The sequence below is a fragment of the Neofelis nebulosa genome, chromosome 18 (genome assembly GCF_028018385.1).
Source record: "Neofelis nebulosa isolate mNeoNeb1 chromosome 18, mNeoNeb1.pri, whole genome shotgun sequence".
In the NCBI taxonomy this organism is placed as follows: Eukaryota; Metazoa; Chordata; class Mammalia; order Carnivora; family Felidae; genus Neofelis; species Neofelis nebulosa.
The window spans coordinates 28,825,812-28,841,498 of record NC_080799.1 but is presented as its reverse complement, the minus strand read 5'-3'; the positions used below and the strand labels follow the sequence as shown (position 1 = coordinate 28,841,498).

At 40.6% G+C, this 15,687-nt stretch overlaps 2 protein-coding genes across 8 annotated transcripts in view; one reads left to right on the top strand and one right to left on the bottom strand.

Annotated features, from left to right (window-relative positions):
* The window catches only part of ERI2 (ERI1 exoribonuclease family member 2), a 64,333-nt gene that overhangs the window by 28,518 nt on the left and 20,128 nt on the right, over positions 1–15,687 (bottom strand). For 2 of the 5 annotated variants that reach the window (XR_009256741.1, XM_058711214.1), the window contains exons 9-10: positions 13,609–13,771; positions 1,641–1,761 (exon numbers count right to left, since the gene is read on the bottom strand). Coding sequence is in view for 3 of the 5 variants with exons in the window: in XM_058711214.1 (XP_058567197.1) it covers positions 1,673–1,761; positions 13,609–13,771 (252 nt within the window). In the remaining 2 variants the exon portion in view is untranslated. Of the gene's footprint in view, positions 1–1,640; positions 1,762–13,608; positions 13,772–14,158; positions 14,303–15,687 lie in introns of those variants that run through there. The other 3 variants (XR_009256742.1, XM_058711216.1, XM_058711219.1) reach the window with 2 other exon arrangements.
* ACSM3 (acyl-CoA synthetase medium chain family member 3) overlaps positions 1–15,687 on the top strand; it is a 56,997-nt gene that overhangs the window by 29,611 nt on the left and 11,699 nt on the right. For all 3 annotated transcript variants that reach the window (XM_058711221.1, XM_058711222.1, XM_058711220.1), the window contains exons 4-7: positions 10,817–11,024; positions 13,751–13,894; positions 14,009–14,165; positions 14,441–14,520. In XM_058711221.1, coding sequence (XP_058567204.1) covers positions 10,817–11,024; positions 13,751–13,894; positions 14,009–14,165; positions 14,441–14,520 — 589 coding nt within the window. The remainder of the gene's footprint in view (positions 1–10,816; positions 11,025–13,750; positions 13,895–14,008; positions 14,166–14,440; positions 14,521–15,687) is intronic.

The following is a 15,687-nucleotide window of genomic DNA, read 5'->3' as shown; positions in this document are numbered from 1 at the left end:
CCTCATACCTGCCACTCTTCTCCTCCTATAGACTCATGGCCATCTGAATCTCAATGCAGCCACAAACTCAAAGAACCTCCCCTAGTTCTTGTTTCATGCCTTTATTTCTCTCATGGTTAATTACCATTCATCTGGTACCCTAAGCCAAGCAGCTGCTACTCCTCCTTCCAAATCAGTTCCTGCATCTTGTAAATTTGACTTTCTACGTGCCCCTTGAGTCCCTCTTCTTCTCCAATTCCATCGCCATTGCCTTACTTCACATGTTTACCATCTCCTGAATGGACTTGCCCAAAAGTCTTCCTAATTCTGGTCTTGTGTGTGCCCACTTTACTCCTACGCAATTCATTCTCCATAGCTACTCTTCTTTCTAAAATGCACATTTTATCCTGTCATTATGCTGCTTGACATGATTTAATAACTCTCCATTGCCTACCTGGTAACATCTGAACTTCTTTAGTTTGTCATGGAAGGTTTGAACTATCTTCCCTTCATTGTTTTCATACTCTGTGCTCCAGGAGTAGCAAGTGGTTTCCTATAAGGTTCATGATCCTTCCCATTTCCTGGCTTTTGTGCACATTGTTTCCTATGTGTGGAAAGCCTTTTCCTCACACCTAACCTCCTGGACAACTATTGGATTTTCAGGTCTTAACTCTAATGTCACTTCTCAGGCAACCCCACCCTGATGTCCCAATTAGGTGCTTTCTTTTTTGAGCTCCCCTAAAAAACATGTATGCATTTTTATTTTAACCTGTACTATGTTGTCTAGGTATATCATTTGTTCATAAATTTGTCATTCCCATAGGACTATGTATGTTCCTAAAAGGCAATGACTATGAGATAGTCATGTCTTACCTCCAATTGTTGGCATATAGTAAATGCTCAGTAAAATATTGGTTGAATTAATTCCTATCCCTACCGTTATAATAAATCATTATATTAAGTAAGCATTCTTAATTTATCATAATAATTACTTGCAATTGAGGAGAGTTATACATTCCATATCATATATACATATAAATTATACACTGGAGTAGCAGAACCCACTTTTACAGTTTTTCTTTTTTAACAAAATGATAGCTTTCATGAATGCTGCTATACTCATTGTCTTAGTAAGGGGAATGTTGGATTTCCAAGACCAGAAATCCATTCATATTAGTTCAATTAAGGAAGGATAATTATTGGATGTCTACTGAAGAATCTTACAGAAAAAAAAAGTGCAGAAAGAGCAATTGGCCTCTGCAAGGGAGGCAGGCAGCTTCTTTCTCTATTTCTTTTGCTCTAAAGCCATCGGGCCTCTTGTCTCTGCCTCTCTCAAGCATCTGTTCTTTTGACATCTGCTAACACATGATTTCTTTGCTGCCTTCATTTTGGCCGACATGTGGCTTTGGTTTGCCACACAGATACCTTAGATCCTAACTCTGTATGTTCTCAGTCTCTTAAATCAAATATTTGAGGCAGAATCTGACTGGCATGGCTTGGGTTAGGCCAGTCAGATGTGGTCAGAGGCAAGTTCATCTGGTACAAACATGGTTACTGAGGTTACAGAAAGTAAGGCACAGTCTCTTAGAAGGGAGGATGAAAGGGAGGCAATAAATGGTAAATCTAATATACTAACAATTCTGAAAATAAGCATTACCTACCACCTAGAGGGATGGGTAGATGGACTAGGCTTTCAAATCCTGTTGCCAAACTGAATGATGGGAGTTACTTCTTTTGTCCACCAAACAAACTTCTGTAAAAATTTTGTCCTTTCATGTAGATCTGTTAACAGGGAGAAAAGGGGCTACGAGTGTCAGTCTTTTAACCCTTCATGCAAAAATTGGTAATATCATCTTATACACCCTATATCACAAACATGGTGATGAGAGGCCTCTCCCAAGATTTAAAGTAACATTTTGTTCCCTGACAAGAAATAATGTAATGCTTCCCAGAATGATTAATTTGGACAGGAAGCAGTTTTAATAGGTAAGATTGATCACTATTAATAGGTTCTTTTAAAGATAGGATATGAGGAGAGGGTCCAACATGGCAGAGAAGTAGGGGGAATCAATACTTCCCATGCCTCTCAAACAAAGAAGTGTAGAAACTAAAGGACTTTGAACACCAGAGCCTGGGAGGAAAAGAGACTTAATCTACCAGAAAGAAAATGGGAAAGCTGGAAAAAAGGTGGGTAACTGCGAATTGGGGGAGATAAAAAAAAGGCTGCATGGCCACGGAGGGGAGGGACCCCCTTCTGCAAAGAGACAAAGGGAAGAGAAAGAGTGGCTAGGGAAGTGCAGGACTGTATCTAGACAGGAGAAAGACCTCGGACTGGGATTGAGACTGAGAGGGATCTGATCTCTAACTGCAGGGCTTTCTTCCGACTGGGGCTGGCTCCCCGTTCATGCACCTGGGGTGGAGGGGAGCCAGCCCTGGATGTGGTGGTAGGCCAGAGCTCAGTCCACAGGTGGAGAAAGTGGTTCCCTCCCTGGAGGGCTGCATGATAGTACAGAACCTGCCTGCATCCTTCACCCCTTGGGCACAGTTGCTGGGCCAAGGGCGCAGTCTGCAGGAGAAAAAGGCAGCTGTCTCCCTGGAGTGCTGTGGGAAAAGACAAAGCCTGCCTGCATCCGCCACCCTGTGGGCTCGCAGCGAGGGCAGCAACTGAGTCCGCAGTAGGAGAAGGCTGTCCTCCCTGAAGTGTAGAGGCACAGACAAAGCCAGTGGACACCACATATCGCCGCACTGAGAGGCGCTTCCCCAGTGCCAGAGCGCACTGAGCCGGACTTTGAATCCTAGCCAAGCGCAGAGTCAGGGGAGTTGGCGGAGTGGAGCCAGAAGGACCCCCCCCCCCCCATCTGCGCCCCGGCACAGTGAGGACTACTCAAACTGAGTCCACCAGGTCTGGCTCTGTGGAGAAGAGACTGGGGAATCACCATTCCCCCCGACCCCATCCCACCACCACCAAGGTGAGGCCTCAAGGATCACTCCCGGGGCCCATAGTGGAGGTGAGTTCAGAATACGCCAAATCATGCCTCCTTGCACTGGGTAACTGCGTATCCAATTGATTGGCACAGACCCTGCAGACAGCTCCTCCCGACAAGCAATGCAGCATTGCCTGGATTAACTCTAGGTCAATTATGGATATATAGATATATTCTCCCCCCACCCCCAATTTCTTCTCCTTATTTCTTCTCTCCCCTAGGCTGGTTACTCTGGTTATTGGGCTGTCTAAACAGACATATTTAATCCATTGTCTTGATACATGTTCTACACCTCCTTTACACTCCTTTCTCTCTCTCTGGAATAATCAAGCCGTATAATTTCTCTGTCTGGGTAACTTTATCTTCGTTTCATTTCCCCCGCCTCCTTCTTTATTTTCCTTTCTCTCTCTCTGGATTAAGGCTTTTAGTCTCTCTGCCTAATCAATGTTTATTTTTTCTCCCCCCCACCCCCGCCCCGCCCCACCCCACCACGCGTTCCTATCATTTCTCTCTTTGTATATGCTTTTCCATCAGCACTGCCTCCATTTTCTTCTTTACCTGTAGTCGGTGCTTTTGGGTTTTTTGTTTTTAGTCTTTAAGTTTTTGTTTTTGTTTATTTGCTTGTGTTATTTGTGTGTTTGCATGTTTTTGTCTCCTGTTTGTCTATCTGTTTTCCTTTGCAGGGCCACTCCAAGGAACAAATCAAAGCACATCTGGTGGAGGGTCCAAAATATTAAGAATAGGGTAATAAAATAACCAAAGTCACAACAGAGAGCAAGTAACAATCTCTGAAAAAACACCTCCTGAAGGGCCAGGCCCTGGGCAGTGTATGACCCTCCTTTAATATAGCAGTGCTCGCAGGTGCAGGGCAAACAACAAACATTTAAAACGCATAAGGGACAGAAAACTAGCCAAAATGATGAAACGGAAAAATTCTCCTCAAAAGAAATTACAGGAAGTAGTGACAGCTAACAAATTGATCAAAACTGATTGAAGCAATATAACAGAACAAGAATTTAGAATAATAGCCATAAAATTAATTGCTGGGCTTGAAAAAAGCATAGGGGACAGCAGAGAACCTATTGCTACAGAGATCAAGGGACTAAAAAATAGTCATGATGAATTAAAAAATGCTATAAATGAGGTGCAAAATAAAATGGAGGCTGCCACAGTGTGGATTGAAAAGGCAGAGGAGAGAATAGGTGAATTAGAAGATAAAATTATGGAAAAAGAGGAAGCTGAGAAAAAGAGAGATAAAAAAATCCAGGAGTAAGAGGGAGGAATTAGAGAACTAAGTGATGCAATCAAATGGAACAATATCCCTATCATAGGAATTCCAGAAGAAGAAGGAGAGAGAGAAAGGGGCTGAAGGTGTACTTGAACAAATCATAGCTGAGAAGTTCCCTGGGGAAGGGAAGGTATCAAAATCCCTCTGGGGAAGGAAACAGGCATCAAAATCCAAGAGGCAGAGAACTCCCTTCAGATGTAACTTGAATTGATCTTCTGCACGACATATCATAGTGAAACTGGCAAAATACAAGGATAAAGAGAGAATTCTGAAAGCAGCTAGGGATAAATGGGCCTTAACACACAAAGGTAGACACATAAGGGTAGTAGCAGACCTATCTACTGAAACTTGGCAGGCCAGAAAGGAATGGTAGGAAATCTTCAATGTGATGAACAGAAAAAAATATGCAGCCAAGAACCCTTTATCCAGCAAGTTTGTCATTTAGAATAGAAGGAAAGATAAAAGTCTTCCCAAAGAAACAAAAACTGAAGGAATTCATCACCACTAAACCAGCCCTACAAGAGATCCTAAGGGGGACTCTGTGAGTCAAATGTTGCAAGAACCACAAAGGACCAGAGACACCACTACAGGCATGAAACCTACAGACATCACAATGACTCTAAACCCATATTTTTCAATAATAACACTGAATGTAAATGGACTAAATGCTCCAACCAAAAGACATAGGGTATCAGAATGGATAAAAAAACAAGACCCATCTATTTGCTGTCTACAAGAGACTCATTTTAGACCTGAGGATGCCTTCAGATTGAAAGTGAGGGGATGGAGAAAAATTTATCACGCTACTGGAAGTCAAAAGAAAGCTGTAGTAGCCATACTTATATCAGACAAACTACACTTTAAAAGCTGTAACGAGATTAACAAGGGCATTATATAATAATTACAGGGTCCATCCATCAGGAAGAGCTAACAATTATAAATGTCTATGTGCCGAATATGGGAGCCCCAAAATATATAAATCAATTAATCACAAACATAAGCAACCTTATTGATAAGAAAGTGGTAATTGCAGGAGACTTTAATACTCCACTTATAGCAATGAATAGAACATGTAGACAGAGAATAAATAAAGAAACTAGGTCCCTGAATGATATATTGGATCAGTTGGACTTGACAGATATATTTAGAACTCTGCATCCCAAAGCAACAGAATATACTTTCTTCTTGAGTGCACATGGAACATTCTCCAAGATAGATCACATACTGGGTCACAAAACAGCCCTTAATAAGTATAAAAGAACTGAGATCATACCATGCACACTTTCAGACCACAATGCTATGAAACTGGAAATCAACCACAGGAAAAAGTCTGGAAAACCTCCAGAAGCATGGAGGTTAAAGAACATCCTACTAAAGAATGAATGGGTCGAGGTGCCTGGGTGGCTCAGTCAATTGAACATCTGACTTTAGCTCAGGTCATGATCTCACACTCCGTGAGTTCGAGCCCCACATTGGGCTCTGTGCTGACAGATCAGAGCCTGGAGCCTGCTTCAGATTCTGTGTCTCCCTCTCTCTCTGCCTCTCCCCCGCTCATCCTCTCTCTTTCTCTCTCTCTCTCTCTCTCTCTCTCTCTCTCTCTGTCAAAAATAAGCATTAAAAAAACAGTTTTAAAGAATGAATGAGTCGGGGCGCCTGGGTGGCTCGGTCAGTTAAGCATCAGACTTCAGCTCAGGTCATGATCTCACAGTTTGTGAGTTTGAGCCCCGTATCAGGCTCTGTGCTGACAGCTCAGAGCCTAGAGCCTGCTTCAGATTCTGTGTCTCCCTCTCTCTCTGCCCCTCCCTTGCTTGCAGGCGCGCTCCCTCTCTCTCTCTCTCAAAAATAAAATAAACATTAAAAAATTTTTAAAAAAGAATGAATGGGTCAACCAGGCAATAAGAGAAGAAATTTAGAAGTATATGGAAACAAATGAAAATGAAAACACAACAATCCAAATGCTTTGGGATGCAGCGAAGGCAGTCCCGAGAGGAAAATACATTGCAATGCAGGCCTATCTCAAGAAACAAGAAAAATCCCAAATACAAAATCTAACAGCACACCTAAAGGAAATAGAAGCAGAGCAGCAAAGACACCCCAAACCCAGCAGAGGAAGAGAAATAAATTTCAGAGCAGAAATAAACAATATTGAATCTAAAAAAACTGTAGAGCAGATCAATGAAACCAAGAGTTGGTTTTTTGAAAAAATAAACACATTTGGTAAACCTCTAGCCAGGATTCTCAAAAAGAAAAGAGAGAGGACCCAAACAGATAAAATCATGAATGAAAATGGAATTATTACAACCAATCCCTCAGAAATACAAGCAATTATCAGGGAATACTAGGAAAAATTATATGCCAACAAATTGGACAACCTGAAAGAAATGGACAAATTCCTAAGCACCACACACTTCCAAAACTCAAACAGGAAGAAATAGAAAGCTTGATCAGACCCATAATCAGCAAAGAAATTGAATCAGTTATCAAAAATCTCCAAACAAATAAGAGTCCAGGACCAGGTGGCTTCCCTGGGGAATTCTACCAGACATTTAAAGCAGATATAATATCTATCCTTCTCAAGCTTTTCCAAAAAACTGAAAGGGAAGGAACTTCCAGACTCCTTCTATGAGGCCAACATTACTTTGATTGCCAAACGAAACAGAGACCCAGCAAAGAAAGAGAACTACAGGCCAATATCTCTGATGAATATGGATGCAAAAATTCTCAACAAGATACTAGCAAATTGAATTCAATTGAATATAAAAAGAATTATTCACCATGATCAAGTGGGATTCATTCCTGGGCTGCAGGGCTGGTTCAGTATTCACAAATCAATCAATGTGATACATCACATTAATAAAAGAAAAGATAAGAATCATATGATCCTGTCAATCGGTGCAGAAAAGGCATCTGACAAAATTCAGCATTCTTTCTTAATAAAAACCCTCGAGAAAGTCGGGATAAAAGGAACACACTTAAACATCATAAAAGCCATTTATGAAAAGTCCACAGCTAATATCATCCTCAATGGGGAAAAACTGAGAGCTTTCCCCCTGAGATCAGGAACACGACAGGGATGTCCACTCTCACTGCTGTTGTTTAACATAGTGTTGGAAGTTCTAGCATCAGCAATCAGACAACAAAAGGAAATCAAAGGCATCAAAATTGGCAAAGATGAAGTCAAGCTTTCACTTTTTGCAAATGACATAATATACATGGAGAACCCGATAGACTCCACCAAAAGTCTGGTGGAACTGATACATGAATCAGCAAAGTCGCAGGATACAAAATCAATGTACAGAAATCAGTTGCATTCTCATACACTAATAATGAAGCAACAGAAAGACAAATAAAGAAAATGATCCCATTCACAATTGCACCAAGAAGCATAAAATACCTAGGAATAAATCTAACCAAAGATGTAAAAGATCTGTATGCTGAAAACTATAGAAAGCTTAGGAAGGAAATTGAAGAAGATATAAAGAAATGGAAAAACATTCCATGCTCATGGGTTGGAAGAATAAATATTGTTAAAATGTCAATACTACCCAAAGCTATCTACACATTCAATGCAATCCCAATCAAAATTGCACCAGCATTCTTCTCAAAGCTAGAACAAACAATCCTAAAATTTGTATGGAACCACAAAAGACCCCGAATAGCCAAAGTAATATTGAAGAAGAAGACCAAAGCGGGAGGCATCACAATCCCAGACTTTAGCCTCTACTACAAAGCTGTAATCATCAAGACAGCATGGTATTGGCACAAAAACAGACACATAGACCAATGGAATAGAATAGAAACCCCAGAATTAGACCCACAAACGTATGGCCAACTCATCTTTGACAAAGCAGGAAAGAATATCCAATGGAAGAAAGACAGTCTCTTTAACAAATGGTGCTGAGAGAACTGGACAGCAACATGCAGAAGAATGAAACTAGACCACTTTCTTACACCATTCACAAAATTAAACTCAAAATGGATAAAGGACCTGACTGTGAGACAGGAAACCATCAAAACCCTAGAGGAGAAAGAAGGAAAAAAAACCTCTCTGACCTCAGCCGTAGCAATTTCTTACTTGACACATCCCCAAAGGCAAGGGAATTAAAAGCAAAAATGAACTATTGGGACCTCATGAAGATAAAAAGCTTCTGCACTGCAAAGGAAACAATCAACAAAACTAAAAGGCAACCGACGGAATGTGAAAAGATAATAGCAAATGACATATTGGACAAAGGGCTAGTATCCAAAATCTATAAAGAACTCACCAAACTCCACACCAGAAAAACAAATAATCCAGTGAATAAATGGGCAGAAAACATGAATAGACACTTCTCTAAAGAAGACATCCAGATGGCCAACAGGCACATGAAAGGATGCTAAACATCGTTCCTCATCAGGGAAATACAAATCAAAACCACACTCAGATCCCACCTCACGCCAGTCAGAGTGGCCAAAATGAACAAATCAGGAGACTACAGATGCTGGCGAGGATGTGGAGAAATGGGAACCCTCTTGCATTGTTGGCGGGAATGCAAACTGGTACAGTGGCTCTGGAAAACAGTGTGGAGGTTCCTCAAAAAATTAAAAATAGATCTACCCTATGACCCAGCAATAGCACTGCTAGGAAGTGCAAAGGGATACAGGAGTGCTGATGTATAGGGGCACTTGTACCCCAATGATTATAGCAGCAATTTCAACAATAGCCAAATTATGGAAAGAGCCTAAATGTTCATCAACTGACGAATGGATAAAGAAGATGTGGTTTATATATACAATGGAATACTACTTGGCAATGAGAAAGAATGAGATATGGCCTTTTTTAACAACGTGGATGGAACTGGAGAGTGTTATGCTAAGTGAAATAAGTCATACAGAGAAAGACAGATACCATATGTTTTCACTCATATGTGGATCCTGAGAAACTCAACAGAAGACCAGGGGGGAGGGGAAGAGGGGAAAAAAGTTACATGGAGGGAAGGAGGCAAACCATAAGAGACTCTTAAACTTATTTAAGAGTTTAAGAGGGGTGAGGGGGTGGGGAGTGGGTGATGGGCATTGAGGAGGGCACCTGTTGGGATGAGCACTGGGTGTTGTATGGAAACCAATTTGACAATAAATTTCATATAAAAAAATTAAAAAGAAAAGAACAGAAAAAGGAAATTTAATAAAATAGGATATGAATAATTTTTTAGCAGAAATTAATTATCTAAGGGTAATGTGTTTAAACAAAGTGCTCCTACTAGGCATCAAATACTGTGAACTTGTCATTAGAGAGTGCCTTTAAATTATTAACAGAAGACTGTTAGGCCATGGCAAGAGAATCACTTATCCCCAGGTGGAACATCTCTAAGGAATAACCTTGGAGATAAAGCCTCATAAATATTGCTGCATTGCCTGATTAGAAAGGAGAGATATTCTGAAGAACTTTGTGTTTTGGTACTGATTGTCTGCTTCCTGAAGAACTCCACTGAGGGGCTTATCCTTTCCAAAATGGAAAGACGAGTCAGTGTCAAGAGTCCAGGAATGAGCAGGTATGTGTTATTCGATCTTCCTTTCCTGCTGTGATGCTGGGAAGAGCAAAAACCATTGTGAAGTGTATACTTTCCAGCCCTCTCCTGAGGGTCTGGACCTAAGAGTGGTGGAGTCTGAAATATAAATATGGATACATGTAGATATAGAGATACAGATATAGACATATTCTTGAAAGTCCATTAATCCTTTGAGAAAATAATAGCTAAAATTTGGTCAGCACTGTTCTATGCTCTTTATACATTCTAACTTATTTACTCCTCATTAATCTTATAGAATCCTCATTTTACAGTAGCAGAACCTGAGACTCATGGAGATGAAGTGGCTTGTCCAAGGCCAAGCTATAAGACTATTTGGCTCCAGGACACACTCTTAACCATTACACTACACTTACAGTGTAATTTACAGCAGGGAGAAGTAGAAGTACAGAAAAGATGAATGCCTTGATCCTTCCCTTTGGAGAGAAATCATAAAACATTCACGTATGTTTTAAAAGGTGCTGGACTGAAGTAGTTAAGTGTACAGCTCTGGGGTCAGGCTACAGGGTTCAATCTCTGCACTGCCACTTTCCATTTCAGGGATCTTTGGCAAATTATTCATAGATTTTGTGTTTTGTGGTTTTTTTTTGGGGGGGGGTAGGGATTAAATAAGTTAAAACATGCAAAACACTTAGAATAGCATCTGACATTTAGCCAATAAATGTTGGGTAATATTACTCTACAATCCAAACTCTCTTAAAAAAAAATGGGGAAAAAAACCTCTCTTCAAGCTGAACGTTATGAATGGTCTTCAGATAGAAGATAATTATCCAGCATTTAACATGCTTTCATGGTAGGCCAAAAGGGTCACAGATTTTAAGATCCCTTGAAAGGCAAAAGCCAAATAATTAATGGAAGATAAATAGATATCTAGACTGTTAAATGGAATGGTAAACTCATCCTGAGACATAAGGTACACATGAGATATCTACACTGGCTAACTACCATGATAAAGGAAATCCTTCCTTCTATACATAGCTTCTTTTCTGCCCCTGTAGGGACAGTTTTAATTCCAGGAACCACCCAGCTGACCCAGAGAGACATTCTCTACAGACTACAATCTTCAAAAGCAAAGTGCATTATTACCGACGAAGTTTTAGCCCCCGCAGTAGATGCTGTTGCATCTAAATGTGAAAATCTGCACTCCAAGCTAATTGTGTCTCAGAAACCCAAAGATGGATGGGGGAACCTAAAGGAAATGATGAAGTGAGTAGCCATAATTGTTGTAGAACAGCTTCCCCAGAGGAAGGCAACACTGAAAAGATATTCAACCCACCAAGTGATCAGAAAAATGAAAAGTAAAATGAGGCAAAGGGAACAACTAGTAATTATGGCTGCACCAACAATGCAAACTCTGAGGCAGGAAAGAGGTTGGAGTGTTTTTTAGAGGTTAGGATCTCCAGGAAGCAGGCCCTGAGATAGAGATTAGTTGTGTAAGAAGTTTATTAAGGAGTTGTCTTGGGGTCAACACCTATGAAGGAAGGGGAGGGATGTGCAATTGGACAAAGGAAGAAATGTATCTGCCATGCGCTCCCACTGGGACCTCTGGGGCATGGATAGCCTCTCAAAGCTATTCCCAGATAAAATAAGAGATCCTGGCCTTTATATACCCATACTGATCAGTAACTGGGTGTGGCCTATCCCTAGAAGGAGAGGTGAGTGACCTTGAGCAAGGCAGCTGTCTTCAGCCAAAGCAATCTAAAAGAGAGCTGGCTCCCAGCAGCTGTGGGAAGTAAGTCCTTCATTCCTGCAGCAGGATCTGCTGCAGCACCTGTGGTGCTGTTGTGTCTCACAGCACCAACCACAGAGCTGTTATCATCTCCCAGAGAAACAGAGAAACACAGTGAATTCTTCTGTGTAGGCTATATCATTACCTTGCTGATAACAACACTTCTGGTTATAAATAAGATGGATGCAATTATAAAACTGAGTTACACTGATGTCCATCCCTGCTATGGAATGCTTCCAGGGGTCACTTGGCACTCTGGCCATGTACTGGTTCTATCTTAGCTTTAGGCTGGCAGCCAGTTCCCTCTAGAATGAACTTCCTACCTTTACTCAAGGATTTGGAAGCATGCTTGCAACTATGGATTTGTTCCTACTGCCTCTAAAATAGCCATCATTAATTGAGTTCTTACCAAAAGCCAAATACTGTTCTAATTAAAATAATGTTATAATTGCAATAACAGGTAACATTTATATTGCCTTGGTTAGGTGCCAAAAACTGCTCCAAGCGTTCACATATATTAACTCATTAAAATGTCACAATAACCTAAGGAAAGGGTGCTATAGTAATACAGATGAATAAGGTCAAATGCTATGATCTGGCAGAGCTGGGTTTCAAACCCAGGGAGTCTGGCTTCTGAACCCACACTCCTAAAGGCTATGTTTACTGCCTATAGTGGTGAGAGATTGGTATGATAACCCCACCTTAGTTTTCAAAAGCAACTGTATTTATAATGAAGTGATAAATACACTGCTCTAGGTAATATTTTTAAGGAAGAAAATTATGAAATCATAGACTAAATACCTAGTCTACCTGTTAGGCTTTGAAAACAGCTTCTTGGGAGCCTGGGTGGCTTAGTCATTAAGCATCCAACTCCAGCTCAGGTCATGATCTCACGGTTGGTGAGTTAGAGCCCCACTTTGGGTGAGCCCTGCTTCCCTCTCTCCTCTCTCTCTCCTCCCTCTCTCTCTCTCTGCCCCTCATGGGATTCTCTCTCTCTCTCTCTCTCTCTCTGACCCTCTCTCACTTGCTCCCTCTTGAAAGAAAGAAAGAAAGAAAGAAAGAAAGAAAGAAAGAAAGAAAGAAAGAAAGAAAGAAAAGGAAAACAGCTTTTCTACAATTCTCCTGGCCTGGATTTTCTAATTCATTCATTCTCAGCCCAGTACTCCCAGATAAAATCTCTGTGTGCAGTGTTTACCTCCTCTTAGCTGCCCTAATGTGGGGCCTGTTAGCAGCCCAGTTATCCTTCAGAACTACAGCTGATCCTTGAACAATGTGGGAATCACCAACCTGCCTTATACTGTTACCTATGACTTCTATTAACATACTCAATTTTTTAAATACCTATTTATTTTGAGAGAGAGAGAGAGAGAGAAAGAGCACATGCAAGCAGGGGAGGGGCAGAGAGAGAGGGAAAGAGAGAATCCCAAGCAGACTGCACACTGTCAGTGCAGAGCCTGATGTGGGGCTCGATCTCAAGCACTGTGAGATCATGACCTGAGCTGAAATCAAGAGTCAGATGCTTAACCATTGGACTGAGCCACCCAGGCACTCATATCACTTTTAAAAAAAGAAGAGAAAAGAAAATCATATTTGAGAACATCCACAGTGAAGGGGATGGGGCAGTTCTCACATAGCCATCATTATGAGATCATAGAATCCTCATTATGCTGGTGTTATGATCAAACTCTTGAGTTTTTTTATCTATTTATTTTTTTTAATTAATTTATTTATTTCTGAGAGAGACAGAGAGAGAGCATGAGCAGGGGAGGGGCAGAGAGAGAGAGGAAGAGAGAGAATCCCAAGCAGGCTCCACACTGTCAACTCAGAGCCCCACATGGGGCTTGATCCCACAAACCATTAGATCACTACCCTAGCAGAAATCAAGAGTCAGACACTTAACCGACTGAGCCATCCAGGCACCCTCTTCAGTTTTTTAAAATGCATCAAGTCTTCTTTTTTGTATAGTAGAAAAGCTATGAAACCAGCCCATAAGTGGGCTTTGATGACAAAATTTAGTTTGATTCCAGAAAGCACCTAAGAAGATAAAGAGATGGTTTTTACCTTGGAATTCAACCCAAGTCACTGAGGCCTGACTCATAAGGTGAAGAGGTCTGAGTAGATGGTTTCTCGAATACTTGGCTGTGGTTAACAGTTCATGGTGCTGTGTATCATGTGCAGAATCATTGTAGTTCTTCCTTTGTAGACAGGCCAGTGACAACCACACCTGTGTGAAAACAAAACACGATGAGATGATGGCCATTTACTTTACCAGTGGAACAAGTGGAACTCCGAAAATGACTGGACACACCCATAGCAGTTTTGGTTTAGGATTATCTGTAAATGGAAGGTACCTTCACGGAACTGCAGCTTGACATGTCAAAACTGCAGAGGTGATGATTCATTTATTGGTCTTTAAATTTGTTTTTCCTACATATATCAGGATGATTCCTTGTTTTCCCAGGTTCTGGCTGGATTTGACACCTTCAGATGTGATATGGAATACCTCAGACACAGGCTGGGCAAAGTCTGCATGGAGCAGTGTCTTTTCTCCATGGATCCAGGGAGCATGTGTATTTGCACATTATTTGCCACGTTTTGAGCCAACTTCCATCTTTCAGGTAAGGCAGAGAACAAGAGGTCACCATTTAGAAATGCTTTAGCAGCGTTCCTGACAGGACTGATGAATACAGTAGCTTGCAGAAATCAGAGTGAACAACATGATTTAAGGTATTTCACACCTGGTAAGTCATTTATCCTGAAAAGATATACAGGCAAAAGGTGTGAGTGCATTTATGTTAGAATAAACAATGTTTAAGTTGTGCTGTGCCCTAAATAAACATTTAGCAACTTATTAAAGTTGTAGTAAGACTAAGAGTTTACTTCTAAATTGCAGACACTTTCCGAGTTTCCCATCACCGTCTTCTGTTCAGCGCCGACTGCATACCGAATGCTTATACAGAATGATATGACCAGGTAAGAAATGTTGGTAAATAGGCACTTAGTGGGGGTAGGAGAGAGGAAGAGTAAGCCATAAAATAAAGGATCTTTCTGCCTAAAAACAAAGTTCCACACTAGTAGGTACAGAATTTAACAATCTCTTCACCCCCTTCTCCTTCTTGCTTTCATTCTTTAAATCATAATTATTACATCCAGGGCAGGCTCCCCCAAGAAAGGTGAGAAAAGGGAGGGTTTAGTCACAGGTATACCCCTGAGCCCAGAGGTTATGGATAAGAAAGTGTTCAATCTTTTGGATGATGAATGTTACATGAGCTGAGAAAGTAGAGAAATTACTCCAACTTGGAGCCCTGTCCCAGCAAATAGGAAAAAAGGATGAATGTCTTTTACTCTTGATTCCATTTGAAAGGGCACATTGGTAAATATTTTTAAATCATTAAAATTGCTAAAACTTTTTGAATAGGAAATATTTCATATGACATATAATTCAATAGGTATATAAGATTATAGAATGGAGTCTCTCTCCAAACCTTGTCCTCAGTGTCAGTTCTCCTTCTCCCTGAAATCTGTGCTTATACAAACCAATATGCCAGTATTCTTCCCCTGTTCTTTTATACACATAAATGGAAACATAGTATGCTCACAGTTCTGCACCTTCCTTTTTTTGGCTAACAGTACATCCTGGAACTGTGTGCTATCCAGTGCTATCCAATATGGTAACCACTAGCCACATGCAATTATTTAAATTTAACTTTAATTAAAAATTCACTTCCAAAGTTGCACTAGCCATGTTTCAAGTGCTCTGTAGCCACATAGGGCTAGGTGATACTGCAGTGGATAGTGCAGATAATAGAACATTTTGATTGTGGCAAAAAATTCTATTGGACAACACTGTCCAGGAGCTTCCTTATTTTTTTTTCCTTTTACAGCTCTATAGGATTCCACTGCATAAATATTCCACAGTGAATTTAACCATAAAATTGGTAAATTCTTAATCATTGATTTAAAATGTTATTATGAGATACCTTCCCTGAGGATGACATAGCTTGCTTTTTCTTTTTCTTTCTTTCTTTCTTTCTTTCCTTCTTTCTTTTTTTTTTCTTTTCTTTTTTTTTTTTTACAACAAATCACACACTCCCAGAAAATAAGAGGGGAAAAAAATGGATGTCTTGGGAGTCATTTTAT